This window comes from Phyllostomus discolor, chromosome 2, assembly GCF_004126475.2.
Source record: "Phyllostomus discolor isolate MPI-MPIP mPhyDis1 chromosome 2, mPhyDis1.pri.v3, whole genome shotgun sequence".
NCBI classification, from domain to species: Eukaryota; Metazoa; Chordata; class Mammalia; order Chiroptera; family Phyllostomidae; genus Phyllostomus; species Phyllostomus discolor.
The window spans coordinates 152,586,950-152,605,292 of record NC_040904.2 but is presented as its reverse complement, the minus strand read 5'-3'; the positions used below and the strand labels follow the sequence as shown (position 1 = coordinate 152,605,292).

Genomic DNA, 18,343 nt, shown 5'->3' with positions numbered 1-18,343 from the left:
CCTGGCAAATTTTCATTCTACTAACTAAAATTATAGGAGAAATAAAGTGAAATAGTAACAAAGAAACTAAATTTATATTGCCTTGTTCAAGGTTTTCATTTAATGAAAATGTGCTCTGCATTTACTAGAAAATTATACATTTAAAAAGAAACATTTGAATTCATCTGAAAAATCTAATTTTAAATGCCACCATCTTTTAGTGGAGAATCCTGACACTTCTAAAGAGGGCAACATAGAAATCCTGTGACCGAGTTTGACTTCATGAAGATATTAGCACACTTCTCCCAGTCTTTTTCAATGGAATTTCTGAATATCAGTACCAGGAGATATAAATACTTGATGTTAAAAGATATCAAAGAGGAAAACTATTCACAGATTATATGTCAGAAAAATAGGCAAATAAATATCTACTACATTATCATCTGAATGTTTACCTATGTTATTTTCTACTGTTTTGTTGTTGTTTTTTAATGTACTAGCAGGTGAAAACTATATTAACTTTTTCTCAAATGATGAACTGTTGCCTTAAAAAGACATAAACTCTAGTAATTTATGCTGTCAAACTCTGTGTCAAATTGTCATTATGTCTGCTATATTCAACAGTCATGGAACTAGAATAAATGAACACTTCACCAATAAAAAAACAAATTATTAATTTATTAAGGATTTTATTTATTTATTTTTAGAAAGAGGGGAAAGGAGGAAGAAAGGGAGAGAAACATTAATGTGTGGTTGCCTCTCGCACATCCCCTTACTGATGACCTGGTCCACACCCCAGGCATGTGCCTTGATTGGGAATCAAACCAGTGACCCTTTGGTTCACAGGCTGGCACTCAATTCACTGAGCCACACCAGCCAGGGCCAAATTACTCATTGTAATATCAACTCATACACAGAGTCTTTAGTATATCGAGTGTCTAAACGTCTTTATTCAAAATACAAAGTAAACCTTTAAAATACATCAATATCTAATAGATAATGCACACTATAGTTACAGTTATTCTCAGGATTGAACCTGAGAATATGTCAGTTCTCATGTTCACACATCCACTGATAAAATATAAAGGGCATATTTAAAATAAACTATTAAGGGAGAAAGGTTTGTATACAAGATAGAGTTGTGGAAGGTATTGGCTGAAATTACTTGTCAGCTTCAAGCTACATCATCTCAGAGTTATTTGACAGTTCTTCTCAATTTCTTTCTTCCCTGATGTTCAGATCTTAAGGAGAGGTGCCCACCTAACGATGAGAACAGGACTCATCCCTGTATCATTTATTTGCCCTTCTGACCCCTGTCCCTTCCAGTTTAAAGGTTTTAAGTCACATAAGCCACTCCAGATATCTGGTACAACAGAGAACGGGAAAAGGGAAGGAAACAAAAGATCAGATGTAAGTGCCCAAAACCCTACAAGAATTCAGAGCTCCTTGACAAGTGCAAAAGGATGGAAAAAGTAACACCTGTGTAGCTTTAAGAGCATTAGCGAGTATTTTGACCAATAACACTCATCATCTAGCATGACAGTCCCTTCTTTACACAGGCAGCATTCAACACGGCACTGGAGCAATAGAGTGGCGATATCTGCAGAAGGTGCCATCAGACACAATGGGGAGGTCCAGCTACCAAGGTGACAAGACCAAACGGGAACAGTCTCACTTCACTGGAACCAGGGCACAACGCCCAGTCACAACGTGTGCCAAGTCCAGAGCAGTGAACTCAGCGAGGGTCACACAGTGAATAAAATGCCCTTCACCCAGTGCCGTGAGAATAATGAGCTTTCCCCTTCACCCAAATGCCATCTTATGAATGAGAGAAGAGGAAATCCTTGAGAAGTAAGAGAACCAACCAAAGAGTTTTCAAACCAGAGACTAATGTGCTGTTTTTTTGCCTTCTTTTTTATTGAATTTTTTGGGATGACACTGGTTAAATAAAGTTATATAGCTTTCAGGTACACAATTCTATGACATCATCTGTATATCATACTGTGTGTTCACTACCCCATGTCAAGTCTCCTTCCATCACCATCTATCCCCCCTTCACCCTCCTCTACTTCCCCCCTCTTTTCTTCCCTCCTCTACTTCCCCCTCTTTTCCTCTGGAAATCATCTTACTGTTGACCCTGTCTCTGAGGTTTTGTTTGTTTTGTTTTGTTTTTTGCTTAATCTCTTCAGCTTTTTCACTTAGCTCCCAACCCCCTCCGCTCGGACAGCTGTCAGTCTGTTCTCTATGAGTCTGTTCCTATTTTGTCTGTTGGTTTATTTTGTTCATTAGAGCCCACGTATGAGTGAAATCATATGATACTTGTCTTTCTCTGACAGACATTTCACTCAGCATAACGCCTTCCAGGTCCATCATCAGATGTTTTCCATCTTCAGTGGGAATGAGATCTTAAAGGTGAGATGAAAGCAGCTATAGAAAATAAATTATGTACATCTTAAAAGTACTATACATATTTATACAAACATACTCCTATCCTTCTAAACTCTTTTCCCCAACCCCAGCTACATGAACATATTCTAACCCAGAACTGTTCGACGTGTGACCTGGATAAATTCCGGATGTCCAGTCAACATGTCGGCATCACTAAGCACAGACTGCCTTCTCACACAACCACATCAAAATTACAACTAAAATATAGAACAACCATCGCTCAGACCTGTCAGAAATCTAGCTGAATAGAAGTGTAACAACTAAAGAATTAAAGAAACCACATCCATCCAGACTGGTAGGAGGGACAGAGATGCAAAATGAGCTGGTCCCACATCCAGACCATGTGGTAAATAAAAATTCAGGAGGGATATCTCGGGAGCCAGGAGTCCCAGCCCCACACCAGACCTCTAAGCCCAGGGTCCCAGTGCCAGGAAGATAAGCCCCCATAATTTCTGGCTGCAAAAACCAGTGGGGATTGAACTGTGGGAAGAAACTTCTGGAGTCCCAAGCAGTTCCTCTTAAAGAACTCACACACAGACTTAATCAGACTTGCTCGCTCCCTCTGAGCTCCCGTACCGGGGTAGCAGCTCAAAAGGCATCAGTGGCATATATGGAGAAACTGAAGTCCCTGGCATCAAGGCTAGAGCTGGGGAACAGCCTTCTTCAAGATAGAGAGGTGAGCCAGTGTCCCATTTCTGAACCCTCCCTCCACAAAGCCATAGGGCTGACAGGCTGGTCCCATAACTGGGACTCCGTCAACCTAGATAACACTGTTTACCCCACCCTGGAGATCCCCAAAGTCTCATTCCCACCCAACTTACAGGTCCACCCAAGCTGGTTTTCCATATTAATGGCTGGTCTTGGTTCATGCTCCACAACTTACTAAAGCCTATCAAACAAGCAACAGCCAGCTGAGTGAGCCCCCAGATTCCCATACCTCTTGCTAAGGGGCCCCAGACCTGGCACTAGTAAGAACCAGCCTAGATTCACAGCTTGGCTTCCCTTGGGAACCTCCAAGCCCAGCACAAGTAGCAGACATCTCAGATTACATTACAGCTCCAGAAGGTGACCCTGGGTGAAACACAGGTGGGGGCTCACCCTGCCCTGTCCCACCTGGAAAACTTCAGAACCTGTACTCCCAGTGGACAACTACAGACCACATTGGAGCACCACCATGCCCCTGCACAGCTGATCCTCCATGGAGGGCAAATGTTGGTGGTCAGTAGTCATAGCTAGTTCTTGCAGCTGACTGGCCTGGGTAAATCCCTCCCACTGACCTGTCAACAGCAACCAAGGCTCAACTACAAGAGGAGGGAGTACTCAGCCCACATAAAGGGCTTACCTCAAGTACCCAGCTTGGGTGATAGGGGAGGCTGTGCCACTGGACCCTATAGGATACCTACTACATTAGGCCACACTGCCAAGCTCAGGAGATGTAGCAGCTCTACCAAATACATAGAAACAAAACCAGGGAGGCTGCCAAAATGAGGAGACAAAGAAATATGACCCAAATGAAAGAAAAGATCAAAACTCCAGAAAAAGAACTAAACAAAATGGAGAAAAGCAATCTGTCAGATGCATAGCTCAAAACACTAGTTATAAGGATGCTCAAGGAACTTAGTGAGGACCTCAACAGCATAAAAAAGATCCAGTCAAAGCCCTGGCTGGCGTAGCTCAGTGGATTGAGCGTGGGCTGTGAACCAAAGCATCACAGGTTCGATTCCCAGTTAGGGCACATGCCTGGGTTGCAGGCCAGGTCCCTAGTGGGGGCCATGTGAGAGGCAACCACACATTGATTCTCTCTCTCTCTTTCTCCCTTCCTTTCCCTCTCTAAAAATATATAAATAAAACCTTAAAAAAAAGATCCAATCAGGATCAAAAGAAACAAAAGATACACTAATTAAAAAAATAAAGAACAATTTGCAGGGAAACAACAGTAGAATTGATGAAGCTGAGAATCAAATCAATGACTTGGAACATAATGAAACAAAAAAACAAACAAACAAAAATAAAAAATAATCAATCAGAACAATAAGAAGAAAAAAGAATTTAAAAAATGAGGATACTGTAAGCAGCCTCTGGGACAACTTCAAGTGATTCAACATTCATATCATAGGTGTGCCAGAAGGAGAAGAGAAAGAGCAAGAAATTGGAGATCTATTTGAAAAAATAATAAAGAAAATTTCCCTAATTTGGTGAAGGAAATAGACATGCAAGTCCAGGAAGCACAGAGAGTCCCATACAAGATGGATGCAGAGGCCCACTCCAAGACACATCATAATTAAAATGTTAAAGTTAAAAATAAAGATAAAATCTTAAAAGCAACAAGAGAAATTCAGTTAGTTACCTACAGAGGAGTTCCCATAAAACTGTCAAGCTGATTTCTCAAAAGAAACTTTGCAGGCTACAAGGGAATGGCAAGAAATATTCAATGTCATGAAAAGCAGCGACCTACAGCCAAGATTGCTCTACCCAGCAAGGATATCATTTAGAATCGAAGGGCAGATAAAGAGCTTTTCAGACAAGAAAATACTAAAGGAGATCATTATCACCAAGCCATTATTATATGAAATGTTAAAGGGACTTATTTAAGAAAAAGATCAAAGCAGTGAACAAAATGGGAACAAATACATATCTATCAACAATTGAATCTAAAAATCAAATTAAGCAAACAAGAGGAACAGAGACAGAATCATGGTTACAGAGAGCATTTTGATGGTTGCCAGATGAGAGGGGCATGTGGGGGAATGGGTGAAGAGGTGAGGGGATTAAGAAGTACAAATAGGTAGTTACAGAATAGCCATGGGGATGTAAAGTACAGTATAGGAAATGGAGCAGCCAAAGAACCTATGCATGACCCACAGACATGAATGATGGTGGGGGGACTGCCTGGGAGAGGGGGGGTGCTGGGTGAAGGGGGGCAAAAGGGGAAAAATCAGGACAACTGTAATAGCAAAATCCACAAAATATCATTAGAAAAAAATACAGAAGAGACTAAACTGATCAGGTAAACCATTAAAAAATAGAGGAAAGAAATTACCATTTTTTAAAAAATTAAAATAAAATACAGTTTTTTAAAAAGAAATGTGATCTGTGGACAACTCCAGGCAGAACTGTGTTTATGGCCTGTCTGTGGCTGGATGAGTCCTGGAAATGAGGGCAGTGATTAGAAATCCTAGAGCACTTTGACATTGCCCATCATCTAAGTCTGTGAGGAATGAGCTCATCTCACTGAACCGGACATGGACAAGCACAGGGCTGGCCAGACACACATGGGAGTTGCACATGGCACACTCAGTGTGCTTCAGCACTGTATACCAGACTGAGATTTTAAAAAAAAAAGACTCCTCCCCTACCACAAATAGTTCAAAAGTACTAATGTAGATCAGCATGCTTCCTAATACTGCCACCAACTGCAGTGCCATGCTGGGTTTTGTACTTAGGATCACAATGTTGCAAAACAGACCAATGTGAATAGAGGACTTTGCATGTAAATGAGGTGCCCGTGCCCAAAGAGATAACAGGCTGTTAAAACCAAAGTTCCGTAGGAGTTCAACTAAAAAGAAAAAAAAAGACAATATTCCTTTCCATAGGAGCAAGTACCATATTCACACTGCAAGAGGGAATTCAGTTTCCAGCAAACAATATCAAGTTACACGAAATAAATGTTAACTAAAGTTATTGAATTTTTGGTACTTTTGTTTGTATTTCATTTGTAAATTCTGTTTTGGTTTTGTGGTTGGGTGAGAACTATAACCACTAGGAGTTTAGTACTAGTTTTATGTTAGTAAATATTTAAATAGGGTAATAAACTTTAAAGGTCAGCAGTGGGGACCTCCCTTAGAACGATTCCATCCATGATTTCGATTAGAGAAGTAAGGCTATCTTGAGTATTGGGTTGGAGTCAGAAGCCTGGACTGGAGAGAAGCAGGAATGGAGGACAGAGGGTGAAGGCAAGGTCCACTAAGCATCTGAGCTGAATTTTTCCAAGCGCAGCCAAGAAAGAGGCTGCCTTCAGGAACTGTGAGGCTATGTATTGTAATTAGCATCATTTGAGTTATTTTATTATAAACGGAAGCCTACAGGGGAAATGTAACATATTTGAACTTCATTTTGGAAGACTAAGAATTAAGATTTTTTCATGAAAATTTCCAGTTTATGAAATAAGTTATGCAGATAATGCTTCCATCCAGAAAGCACCAACTCATAGACAAAAGTACTTTAAGAATCTGTCTTTCAACAACTTTTTCCCTTTGCAATGTAACCATGCAACAATGATAGCTTTCACCAGCAACATAACCCCAGGGTGTTAGTATACCAAGAATCCTCCTTACTTGACAGATGAGAAAAGGGTGGTTCAGACAAGCAGTTTGTGCCTATACCAAATAATCAGGAACCCGGCTAAGAGAAAACTTTAGTTCTGGTTTTCTTAAGTCCAGTATAAAAAGTATTTTAAATTTTAGTAATAATTTTTAAATACACCAAGTTCTATTACTAGGGAAGGCATTCTATAAAATAATTACTACTTTTCTCTCTTCCAGTTTAAAAAAAAACACTTAAAATTCCTAAGTAGTTTTAGGAGATTAAATGCACAGAATAATAATTATTTTTCCTTTAGGATTACAGACCATATAGATTTTATATAATTGAAACAAAAAACTAATGTATATTAAGCTAGCATCATGGCCCAGGCTGGTCTCCAACCACTTTGGTGGTCCTCTATTTTTACATTTTTCTACCAGATCATGTTTGTATTTTCCCCCTACATAGATTTGGGAGGACAGGGAAAGGAAAGGCAATATGTGGTGGATAGAATACCAGGCTTTGTAACAAGGCACTGGGTCTCCAGACACAACTCCGATTCTAATCACTGCCTAAACCAGAGACCTACACCTCCACATTTCCTACATTCACCTGCTTACCAAGTCGCCTCCTGAGTATCTCTGCAAGGCCTGAAACGGGGCAGCAGCCCCTTACCTAATCCCCACCCTACCTCCTTCCCTCCCTTTTCCCCTTGCTGCCAAGGTGACCTAAGATGCAAATCTGATTTCTTCCTTGGAAGTCCTTCCTTTAATTCCTCGTCACCTGCTGGATACAATGGGAACTCTTCAATCTGGCCTATAAGGTCCTTCCAAAGCTGGCTGGAGGGTCTCATCTTCTTTCACCCACTTTCCCCATTTCATGGGGAAATGCATATTCATATTCAACCGTCAATATGTATGTGCATATTCTATATTTCACCCCCTTAAGGAACAAGTAGTGGCTCCTGGAATATTTGTTTCCACAGAACTTGGGAGCACGCCATGCCCCTTGTCTGAAGTATCTGTCCTCACATCCCAGCTAAACTCCTCCCCTTCCTTCAAATCTTTTAGCACTTCCTCTGTCCCACCTGCTCCCCACCTCCTCCGAGAACTGTCCTCAAAATCTTCCTTCTTCCCACCTGCCCTCGGCACAGTCCACCCCTCTTCCCTGTTCCCTCAGCATTCATCTGCACCAGGGAAGGGAGGCTGTACCTGATCATCTGTCGTATCAAGGACTCTCCTCGAAAATGACAGCCACGATTTCTTCATCTCTAGTATCCATCATGGCAGTTAGCAGCCAATAAATGTTTCCTTAATGCACAAAATGTTGCCTTGGATACATTTCTCTCTACACTGGAGTTTCTTCTTTTTCATGAGAATCACACTAGAATATATCAAAGACCTTGGCCTTTTAAAGTTCTGTGTTTCAGTGTAGCTTTTAATAAAACACTGGCCTTTTTTTTCTACTAAATGAAGTCTTTAAAGAATAAAAATTATTAGAGGGTTGGGTGGGTGGGCTGGAATGGGAGTAAAAGGGAGAAAACTGTACTTGAACAATGATTAAAATAAAAAAAAAGAAAAATTATCATTTCATCATCAGGACACCTTGAGGTGTTGAGTTTACACATCTATGTCAAGATATAAAATTAATGGGCAATTCCCTGCACTATGCAAGTTACAGCCATAAATTCCCCCACACTTGTTAATTTCATTTAATCCTCCCATGAGGAAGATGGTACTTGTCCTCATCTTAAAGAAGAGAGTACAATGGCTCTGCATAGTAAAAAAGAGCTAGAAGTGCTGAAGTGGATTTAAACACACTGCTATTCAACTTCCAATATCCTGTGGTCCACCCCTCTGGTGGGTGTGGCTAAGAAATCTATGTAGGATAGGAGCCACATCGTCACATGCTATTCAACACCTGATTTGGTGCTTAAAGCTTAATCACCGTTGAAATGAAAGGCAGTAAGAAAATCAATTGAGTGCATTTTAATTGGTAGACATATTTAAAGAATGTTAACTTTCCCATAAAACTGACAGCACCGTTTGGCCACTGACATGCCTAAACTTGCAGTTTTCTTGAATAAGGAAAAGTATATTGACACATTTTTATACTAGAAAACCTTTGAATCTAAGAAGAAATCCACTTCAATAAACGATAAAACAAGACATTGACAACCAGGTTTTGCTTAAGCGTTTGAATAGCATTCTCTGTTAGATGTGTTACTTTGTATCACTATTACTTCTGCACTTTGTATTACTAAATTACTATTATAATTTAACTGAAAATAAATTGATCAAATCCTAAATGCCTTCTACCATCAGCCATCACCAGCATTTAATATAACGACTTTAGAAGTCATGATATTCAATTTTCAATATCCTTTACCAATTACCATACACACCACTCTTTCGATCAGGCTGCCGTAGAAGGAAGCAGCATCTCAAGTCCCTTTGGCCACTGGGCCTTCTGAGAGATGGTCAGGCTGAGAGTTCAAATGGATGGCTTTAATTAAATAAGATGTTGGAAAAACAGCAAATGCACAATATAGTAGTTTCCCAGTTTGTTGCACTAAGGAAGAATACCTAATTCTTGTTAATTCTTGCCTTCAAGACAAATACTTTTTGAAAAGAAAGAAAACTGTAATTATGTCAAATCTTTGACGGCAAAACCACTCACTTAAATGAGTTAAGTTTAGTCAAATAATTCTACTTAAAAATATGTTAGTGTTTCAATGCTTATGGTTAGAGTTAATAAAACTATGTAGCAAAGTCAGTTTGTCAAAAGCCCAAAATATACTCTGGAAGCCTCTTCCAAATATATGTAATTTAAAAACTCTTCTAATGAAAAATTTGGTGCAGTTTATTAAAATTTTGTTCAAAAAACCCATAAGATGTTACAATGAGATATAATTAAAAACATCTTAGGAAATTTAGCTTTTTTGAATTATCTCTTCAGAAACTGGAGCCTTAACTCTCAGCTTTGCAACTTTAGTTAAATATTATTCTTTCTCTGATGCTCAGTTTCTTCATCTGTCAGGGTAAATAATAATAAGACCCCCCTTACAGGCAAGGCTGCACCAAACGATGCATGAGAAATATGGAGCACAGTGCCTGACACACAGCAGACTCTCCACGCGCTTGATTTCCACTCTTTTCCCCACGGCACTACCAGGTCAAAACTCAACTTTCAAATTGGACTTTTCATTAAGCAGGTTGTGTGTGGCAGAGTCACTAGATCATCTCACAATGTGGAAAATGAAACAGACCAATGCAATAATAAAGGCACACTGCTTAAGCCCCCTGGATTTTCTCACAGATATTTTATAAAAGCTAATTCTTTATAGCTAAGAGATCCAAATATTCTCACTCAACAAAACAGAAGCAAAATCTCAAACACAGTAATTCCTACAGAAGCCTAAAGAGAATTTCCTGAGTTCACTTGTAATCCTCCAAAACTTATGAGAAGAACAGAAAGGCTGGAGGAAGAGGAGCTACCCAAAATGCCCACACTCTCCCCTGGTGAATATACAGGGTCTGGCACAAGTAACGCCTGCTTGAGTGAGGTTGGCAGGGTAACAATATGGGTATAATAATTTATAGTTTTAATTTGAACGTTTCACCTAAATGTGATATGGTGTGCTTCAGTGTGATATTGTTATGTTACATACTTATGATTTTGTAATAAAAAAGGGGGGCGTTATTTGTGCCGGACTCTGTATACATGTTTGTATGCATACAAGGCAGAAGGAAGGCATTATTAATTACTAAGAAATCTATCCCTTTACATTGAGATATTCCTTAACAACTATATTCCTATTATGTATGATCAGCTAATAAGAAGATTAAACAATAAATTACTTAATTTAATTTGATTGCAAGAGATATGAAACAGAACAGTTTGCAGAATCATTTTACTTCTCCCAAAACATTCACCCAAAAGTGTATTAGGTGGTTTTAAATGAATCAGGTTTATCAGCTCAGGCAGAAAACTGAGGGGAGGACAGAGAAACGTGTCCTGAATTTTACTAGTATGTCGCTGTACATGAGTGAATCTTAACATGTCATTTTTGAAGCGACCGCATTTGCTGCAACCACTACGCACCACAGTCTCCCTGCCCCGCACGGTGCGCAGTAGCCACAGTTGCTCAGGACCATTTTCACAGAGGCCTTTGTGTTGAACCCAAGTTACAAACGCTGTGTAAGTATGACATGAGTTTATACGGACTGGCCAAACCTCTCTGTCTGTGCCAGTATCAGGAAAGTGAGTTTCTGAATCTTTGAGTTGAGATTGGCACTTTTAAAAAAAAGGATAATACTGAGAAATACTTGTTCAAATATGTGGTCTTTAAAGAAGCTAGCAGCCTGTTTTAATTTGCATTAAGTTTCAAAAAGAGATTTAGCTCAATAAAATCTGCATTAAAAAACGTCATGTTAAGAGTGGTCTCCATAATGGGTTTCAGAATATTTCAAAGTACACTGGGTGTACAGAATTCAGAAAGAGCAATGGTTATACGAGTACAATGAACCTTAGAATTTAATGGTAACATATTAGAAATTGACTTTTTGGTCAATGTTATGTCCAGACAAAATTTAAAATATGTCTGTCCCCCAGCCTGACAGCTTAATCTTTATGTTTATATTTAACAAGAACTTGACTCAATACTCTCTGAATCAATTAGATTTGTAAATTCCAAAGAAAAAAGTTAAATACAATCTGATTTCAAATATGAATAGAAAACATTGTTCATTACTTTACAATAAAATTCTTTCAAAAGATAAGCCAGTCTCAAGTAGTGTGCTCTGACACATGCATTAAAAATCAGTTTAAATATCTTTATATATGTATACACATAATTGAAACACAAAGTAGGAGATTTTAAGAAACAAAACACACATTTATGCATTCCCACTGAAGCAGAACCTCAAAAAGAAGCATCATAAACAAAAACAATACCAATTAGAAAAGCACCACATAATACAAGCAAAAAGTAAGAAAGCTTTAAAGTGAAAAAAGACATGGACTAACAAAGGTCCCCTTTTCTCTTCCGTGGGAGAAGACATGGCAGAACACACAGCTTCTGACTCAGATTTTCACCTTCTGGAGAAAATTCAGTCTCACCTCCACCAAACAGATGAGCTGATTGCCTTTCAAAGTTACCATATATTTCTAAAAGGTACATTTTGTCCCAATCCAAAAATCTACTCATTTCAGCACTCCCATTAAACGTGTTGGCAGCACTGCGGTGTTTTCTTTAGCAGACAGATACGTGTAACACCAAGTGCACGGTGACGTTCACTCCATGCTTGACAGAACGCTTGCGTCTAGTGCTCTTACCTTGTTATAAATTGGCACCACTATCTGCAACTTTCAAGATACAGTTAACTAAAGGGACAAGCATTTCTAAGCCTGGGATGCATTTTGAGTGGCTAAACATAAAGTCGCTCACCAGAAAATGTGCTGGAAATGTACACACATTTCTATTAGGGAAGTGGTTTAATAGGGATGAATTCCCTGAGTCATTAAACAGGATATAAGCCAGACAGGTTGTGCCACCTAGAGAAAAACTGGAAACCGTGCATTGGCCCTTCAGTAGTAAGCATTATTTCAAAAGCCCGAAACTTCTGGCATGCTCAATAACCGAGCTGCCCTCCATACCAAATCATGAAGCTGCTGGAGTAAGCTTCCCTGACAACTACGCCTTCAAACACCGGACTGGCCTCCTGCTTTCTTCACCCACCTACCCTGGCAGGACCCTTTAACCTCAGCGCCCACTGTAGCCACAGCCCAGGAGAAGCCAGCGTCCTGAAACCCATCCAAGTCTAAAGCGTTTTCCTGGAAGCCAGGGCAGGAAGGCCGGGGTGGGAGGAGCAGGGAACAACCGTGGTGGACCTTGCCAGCCAGGGTCCCTCCGGATGCTAGCAGAGCCACGGCGCACACCTCGCCAGCCCCTTGGGGCCTGTATTGGAAATTCTGGTGCACTCAGCATGTCATATCCAGGTTACCGAGCTGAACTCCCTGGCCAACCTCGGCACAAACCAAACACCATGAAACGACCTCAACAGCACTAAGCCTTTAAGGTGCAAAAAGGCCTTCAACTTTCCTCTCCTTAAGTCACTCAAAAGCAATGGGCCCAGCACTCTGGTCAAGCACAAAAGATCTACAAGTAACCTAGCACGGAGAGCCGCTTTTTCAAAGAAAATAGACAGTAACTGTGAAAAGCCCGCAGTCCTGCGGTATTAACTTGACAGCCGGGACTACGCTCGGGCATAACTCATCTTCCAGGAGTCACTCCCAGTCCCAGACCCTCAGCTTAGCGTCAGCCTTCCACCTCCCCCTACTCCCTCAGGAGACCTGCGGCAGCGCCCACTTCCCGCCCCCGCGCTCTCCCTCCAACTCCTCCTCCTCCTCCAACCAGAATCTCCAGCAACTTTGGGCTTGGCAGCACCATCGAAGCTCACCCAGCGGCGAGAACACCGCAAAGGCGGCCGCAGGAGGATGAGGAAAGTTTGAAAAGTCACTTAAAGCACTGCAGCCCCCGCCCCCCGCCCCTCAACCCTTACCTCCAGCACCCACCTTGCACACAGCCGCTCCAGGCTCCACGTGTGAGCGGGCCCTGGAGAAGCTGAAGTTCCCCTTCTGTTTTCCCCAGAAATATCTTTCTCTAAGGGCGAAGTTGGCTGCTGCACCACCATCCCTTTTCCCCCCTCTCCCCCCACCGCCCCCCCCCCCAAAAAAAGAAATCTGAGTTCGCACGCCGCTGCCTGGCTTCGCCCGCGGCACCAGTGGGCGCGGCGCCCCTCCCCCGTCGGCCGGCGAACACTTCGGGAGGGAACTGGGGAGAGGGGGGCACCGGGGGCGGCCCCGGCCCGGACCCCGGTCCCCGCCGCCCCCGCGCTGCGCCTCACTCACCTCTCTCCTGCTCTTCCGCCTGCAAGCAGATGGGGATATTCTTCTTCCACCCCGGCATGGTGCCTGCTCTCTGCGCTCGCTCTCAGGCTCGCTCTTTCTCGCTCGCTTGCTCGATTCCTCTCTCCGCGGCTCGCCCGCCTCGCTCACGCCCTCTCCCTCCGGCCGCAGCGCTCTCGGGGCTCTTCAGCGGGGCTGGGGCGCCGAGGCGGCTCCCGGGCACATCGAGGCGGCGCCGCGCGCCCCGCGCTCGCCTCAAACTCGCCGGCGGCCCCGGGTGGCGGCGGCCGGGCCGGGCCGGCCGGGCCGGGCTAAGGGGGCTGCAGCGGCGGCTGCCGCGGTGAGGACGGGAGGCCGGGCCCGGGACCGGGGGCGGGGGGCGCGTGCAGGCCGAGAGCCGGGACTGCGGAGCCCCCGGGAGGTGGGCGCCGGTGGGAGGAGTGGGCTCGCGCCACCGCCTCTTTCCCCTCCTCCTTCTGCTTCTTCCCCTTCCTTGTCTCCCTGCCGCCAGCAGGTGGGACTCGGAGCCGCTGCACAAAGCTCCGCCGGCGGATGGACTGAGGCTGCGGGTTCCCCGACCGCCTCTCGGCGGAGCCTCTCCCGAGACGCGCGCGAAGCGGATCGGGCACGGAGGGGGCGCGCGCGCTCACACCCTCCGCGCCCCGGGCGGCAGGCCTGCGAAGCGCCCGCCAGGTACAGAGCCTGGCACCCAGCCGCGGGTGCGGAACCCACCCCGCGCCCCCACAGCTACCACTCCTCCCTCGCCAAACCCAACTGGCCGCTCCGCCGGCTTAGGCGACGACCTCGAAGGAGTGGAGGGCAGTGTCCTTCCCTCTAGTCCCTCCTCCTCGCCGCTCTCCCCCGCCCTGCCTGTCGCCCCCTCCCCCAAGTCCAGACTTTGCAGCTATGGATTCTCTAAGTTCGCCCCTCAACTAAGGGAAATAGCAACTTTCGGAATGACCAGCAATAGTTCCAGGAATACATTTTTCTGGTGGGGTGGGAAAGGTGTGAGTAGAGAACCTCTTTTGTTTTAAATGAAGCAAGGAGACCTTGACTGAATGAATATTTCATTGCGTCTTAAAGAATAAGAAGGGTTTTATGATCAGGTTTTATGATTAGTTGCTTCCCGTTGTCATAGGCTCATAGAATATCGGTGGAAGAATGGATGGGGCGTGGAGGGGGGGCGGGGGGAACAGCTTAACAGTAGAGCCTGAAAGATTCTGCCCAGACTTGAGGGTACTTGCTTGTGATTTCGAAAGACGACTAGGAGGGGCTCCTGACAGTCTTCCAAATGACACTTGGCAACTGCACGTCCTGCAGACTTATGACAGCCATCGTCCTCAAGGCAGGGGTCCTGGCTAGATAATGCCAATGTGTTCACCTCCTGAGTGTCTGATGTGGACTGAGGAATTTCGGACCCTGAGGCTACAACTACTGGTGTGTAAGTTGTTGGAGACCAACCACTGCACAGTTGTAACTCTCTCTGACCTGCAGTTTATTTTGGCCTCTGAAGGAACTGCAGTTTGCTCTCCCAAAGAGAGGACATTGACTCTTGCCAGACTTCTTGATCTCTTCTCTTGGAGACATAATAATACAGCCAGAGAATTTAATAGCTACAAGAGACAAAATAGAATTTTTTCCTCTGACATTGCATAAGCAATCTTATCAGGCTGGGATGTTTGCTCCTGCTGCTGCCTCTTGACTGGGTGGCTGACCTTCATTACAGAAATGCCCAGATGCCAAAGACAAGGGGCCATCTCTCCTAAGCAATAGAAAGGCCCAGGTCCAGAAGCTTCGAAAGTGAGAGAAATGAAGGGCTAAATGAAGGGCAGAGTCAAACCATCCCAGGGCGTTATCAGTAGAAATCTGGTGTGCACTGTTCAAATCTTTCCAGATTCTTTGAGAAGTAAAATCCAGAAAATCAATATGAACATCACACCTGTGACCCTTAAATGATCCACCCTCTGTCCTAAAATAGACTTGGCCTAATCTCGTTTAAAGATCTAGTCCTGCTATCCTTCATGTGGAGAAAGTAATTTGTCATTGATTCCCCAAAAAGGACAGAGCAAACCCAGCCGTAACCTGCTGGTATATGTATGCTGCAAAGACCCAGGTTTTTAGCATTGGTCACGTTTGTTTTTGTTTTAATAGTATCTTATATAGCATTTTATATGTGTGTGGTTGTTCTAACAAGCATAATTCTAGAAAACCTACACACTAAGGTATGGATTGAACCATACTCTTCTGGTTACATTCAGGGGTGCACTTGTCCTGCCAAGATGAGTGACAAATACCAGTTGATAGGGAATTCCAGCTGACAATTGTTAAAATACATTTTTTGAGAGAGAAAGAGAGAGAGAGAAACATCATTTGGCTGCCTCATATTCATGCCCTGACTGGGGATTAAACCTACAACCGAAGAATGTGCCCTGACTGGAAATTGAACCCGCAATCTTTGGTGCTCCAAACCAAAGTAAGCCAGACTGCAAGGGCACAACTGTTAAAACAATAGTATTTTAACTCAGGTAGACAAAATTCCTACTATGTGTTAGACTCTGAGCTAAAAACCTGGGATCTGAATTACAATTAAATAGTCAAAGATCAAATTAATGCATTCTGTTACGTGTTAGGGTCAGATATGATTTTACAGATTATGCAACTGAGACTGGTAAAGAAACTCTGAAGAATAGATTCCTATCTTCCCCAACCTCAGAGCACTCATTATCTAAACTCTCCTTCAATATCCAACCTTACATCATCTTTATATGTACATCTAAGTCATTGATGAGGCTCTGAGTTTGCTCAGGTGGGAATATGGCTCTTTGCATCCTCGGAGCCAGGGACAGTATGCATTCCGTGATAGCTGATGATGATAGGATTTAACCTCACTTGGGCTACCTCTAGAATATCACCTCAGGGAAATTGGCCCTTAATGAACCCTTTTCTCCACACTGCTATCTATCATTTGCTAATATCAAACCAGAAACAAAAGACATAACTAAATCATTGAAAACTTAGTCATATATTTGTTTATTGTTGAAGTCATCTCATATTCAAAGCATCATATATGAAAATGTATTCCAAGGAAATTGTAATGCTAGGGACCTTTATTGAGGAAGATACCCACCTGCCAGTAGGATAAAAAGAAGGTAATATTATTTTTTTCCTTTACTAAATTTGAAATTCAGTCTCCTTTAAAGGCTTTAACTGCAATTACAGCTGCAGTGTCTGTTTCTAGACATCAGCTCACTTATACAATATTAAGAATTTGTGCTCCTTTTTTTAAAAGATTTTATTTGTTTATTTTTAGAGAGAGGGGAAGGGAGGGAGAAAAAGAAGCAGAGAGACATCAATGTGAGAGAGAAACATCAATTGGTTGCCTCTTGCAGCCAACTAGGGCCTTGGCCTGCAACGCAGACATGTTCCCTGACCTGGAATTGAACCGGTGACCTTTTGCTTTGCAGGACGACACTCAACCAACTGAGCCATGCTGGTCAGAGCTTGTGCTCCTTTTTTGAACATAAATTTTTCTAAGTTATTTGTACTATTTGAATAGCCTTATACTAAGGGTTTACAAAGCTGAAAGTTTAACTTAAATTAATTATTTTACCTTAACCAGCATACACAGTTAGTTGCATAGGCCATAGGACGTAATCCTAAATGTGGCCTTGCTTGATTTCCTTTTCTACTTAAAATTTTTAAAATAAAGTGAAGGAACCCGTTCCCTTCCTGCTAGTGCCTCTGTCATCTGGTAGAAAAATTTTAAAAACAAACAACAAACAAAAACAAACCTTTAAAAACTTTATGTTATCATTTGATCTACTTTTCAAAGTTATGTGGATGCACCCACTTAGAAAATTGAAAGTGTATCTGATAGAAAGAGCAGCCTCCCTTTCAACTCCTTTGTATTCTGACAACTGAGCTTCCAGTCTCCTGCTCACATGGCTTTCATTCTAACAGAGTGTGATGATCACTTCCTGGGACTGAATTTCATGAGTCTGAGGAGTCCCCTAGGAGACATAAAATCCCAGCTGTTATTTTGGATTGGCTCCAGGGCCTAAAAACATCCACAATATTTTTTTTAATCGTGCATTGACTTTTCTGAATACATGTGCTGCATACCTAGCAGCCACCTGAAAGTTTCAATACAGCTACCAAAGCATGCTCTTTTTTCCTGTGGCATGCAATGAACTTGAAAACTCTTTTAACACTTGACATGCACTCCTAGGGGGTACCCACAGATTCCTTTAGATGCTGTTAACTCACTTTTGATGCAGAACCCTGAAGCTTCCTTGGATAGTTTGTCTTCTTGGGGGGGAGGAGGGAAGAGAACAGAAAGCAAACAAAATGAATGAAAATGGCGTTCACTTTAAAATCTTCAGTGAGGAGAATAAACTGGGGAAAGGGGGAACATGAAAGAGAAGAACTCTAACAAGATTCATTCAAGTAAGGCATGTGTGAAAGCAAACTGAAAGTTCATCTAAGAAAAACAGTCAAGTGTACTTTAAAACGGCAGCACAGGGCACAGCAGTTGGAGTCGGGGAGACTGTGGTGGTTCATTTCATGTGTCACCTTGATTGGGGGCGGTGGGAGCTATTTGAGGTGCCCAGATTTTGGTCATACATTATTCAGGAGGGTGTTTTGGATGAGATTAACATTTAAATCACTGGGCCCTGGCTGGCGTAGCTCAGTGGATTGAGCGCGG

At 42.8% G+C, this 18,343-nt stretch overlaps 1 protein-coding gene across 1 annotated transcript in view; it reads right to left on the bottom strand.

The window, feature by feature from the left end:
• The window catches only part of GRIP1 (glutamate receptor interacting protein 1), a 664,666-nt gene extending 650,204 nt beyond the window's left edge, over positions 1-14,462 (bottom strand). The window contains exon 1 of the mRNA XM_036018708.1: positions 13,642-14,462. Within this exon, the coding sequence (XP_035874601.1) occupies positions 13,642-13,699 (58 nt within the window). The 5' untranslated portion in view covers positions 13,700-14,462. The remainder of the gene's footprint in view (positions 1-13,641) is intronic.
• Between the last annotated feature and the right edge of the window lie 3,881 nt (positions 14,463-18,343).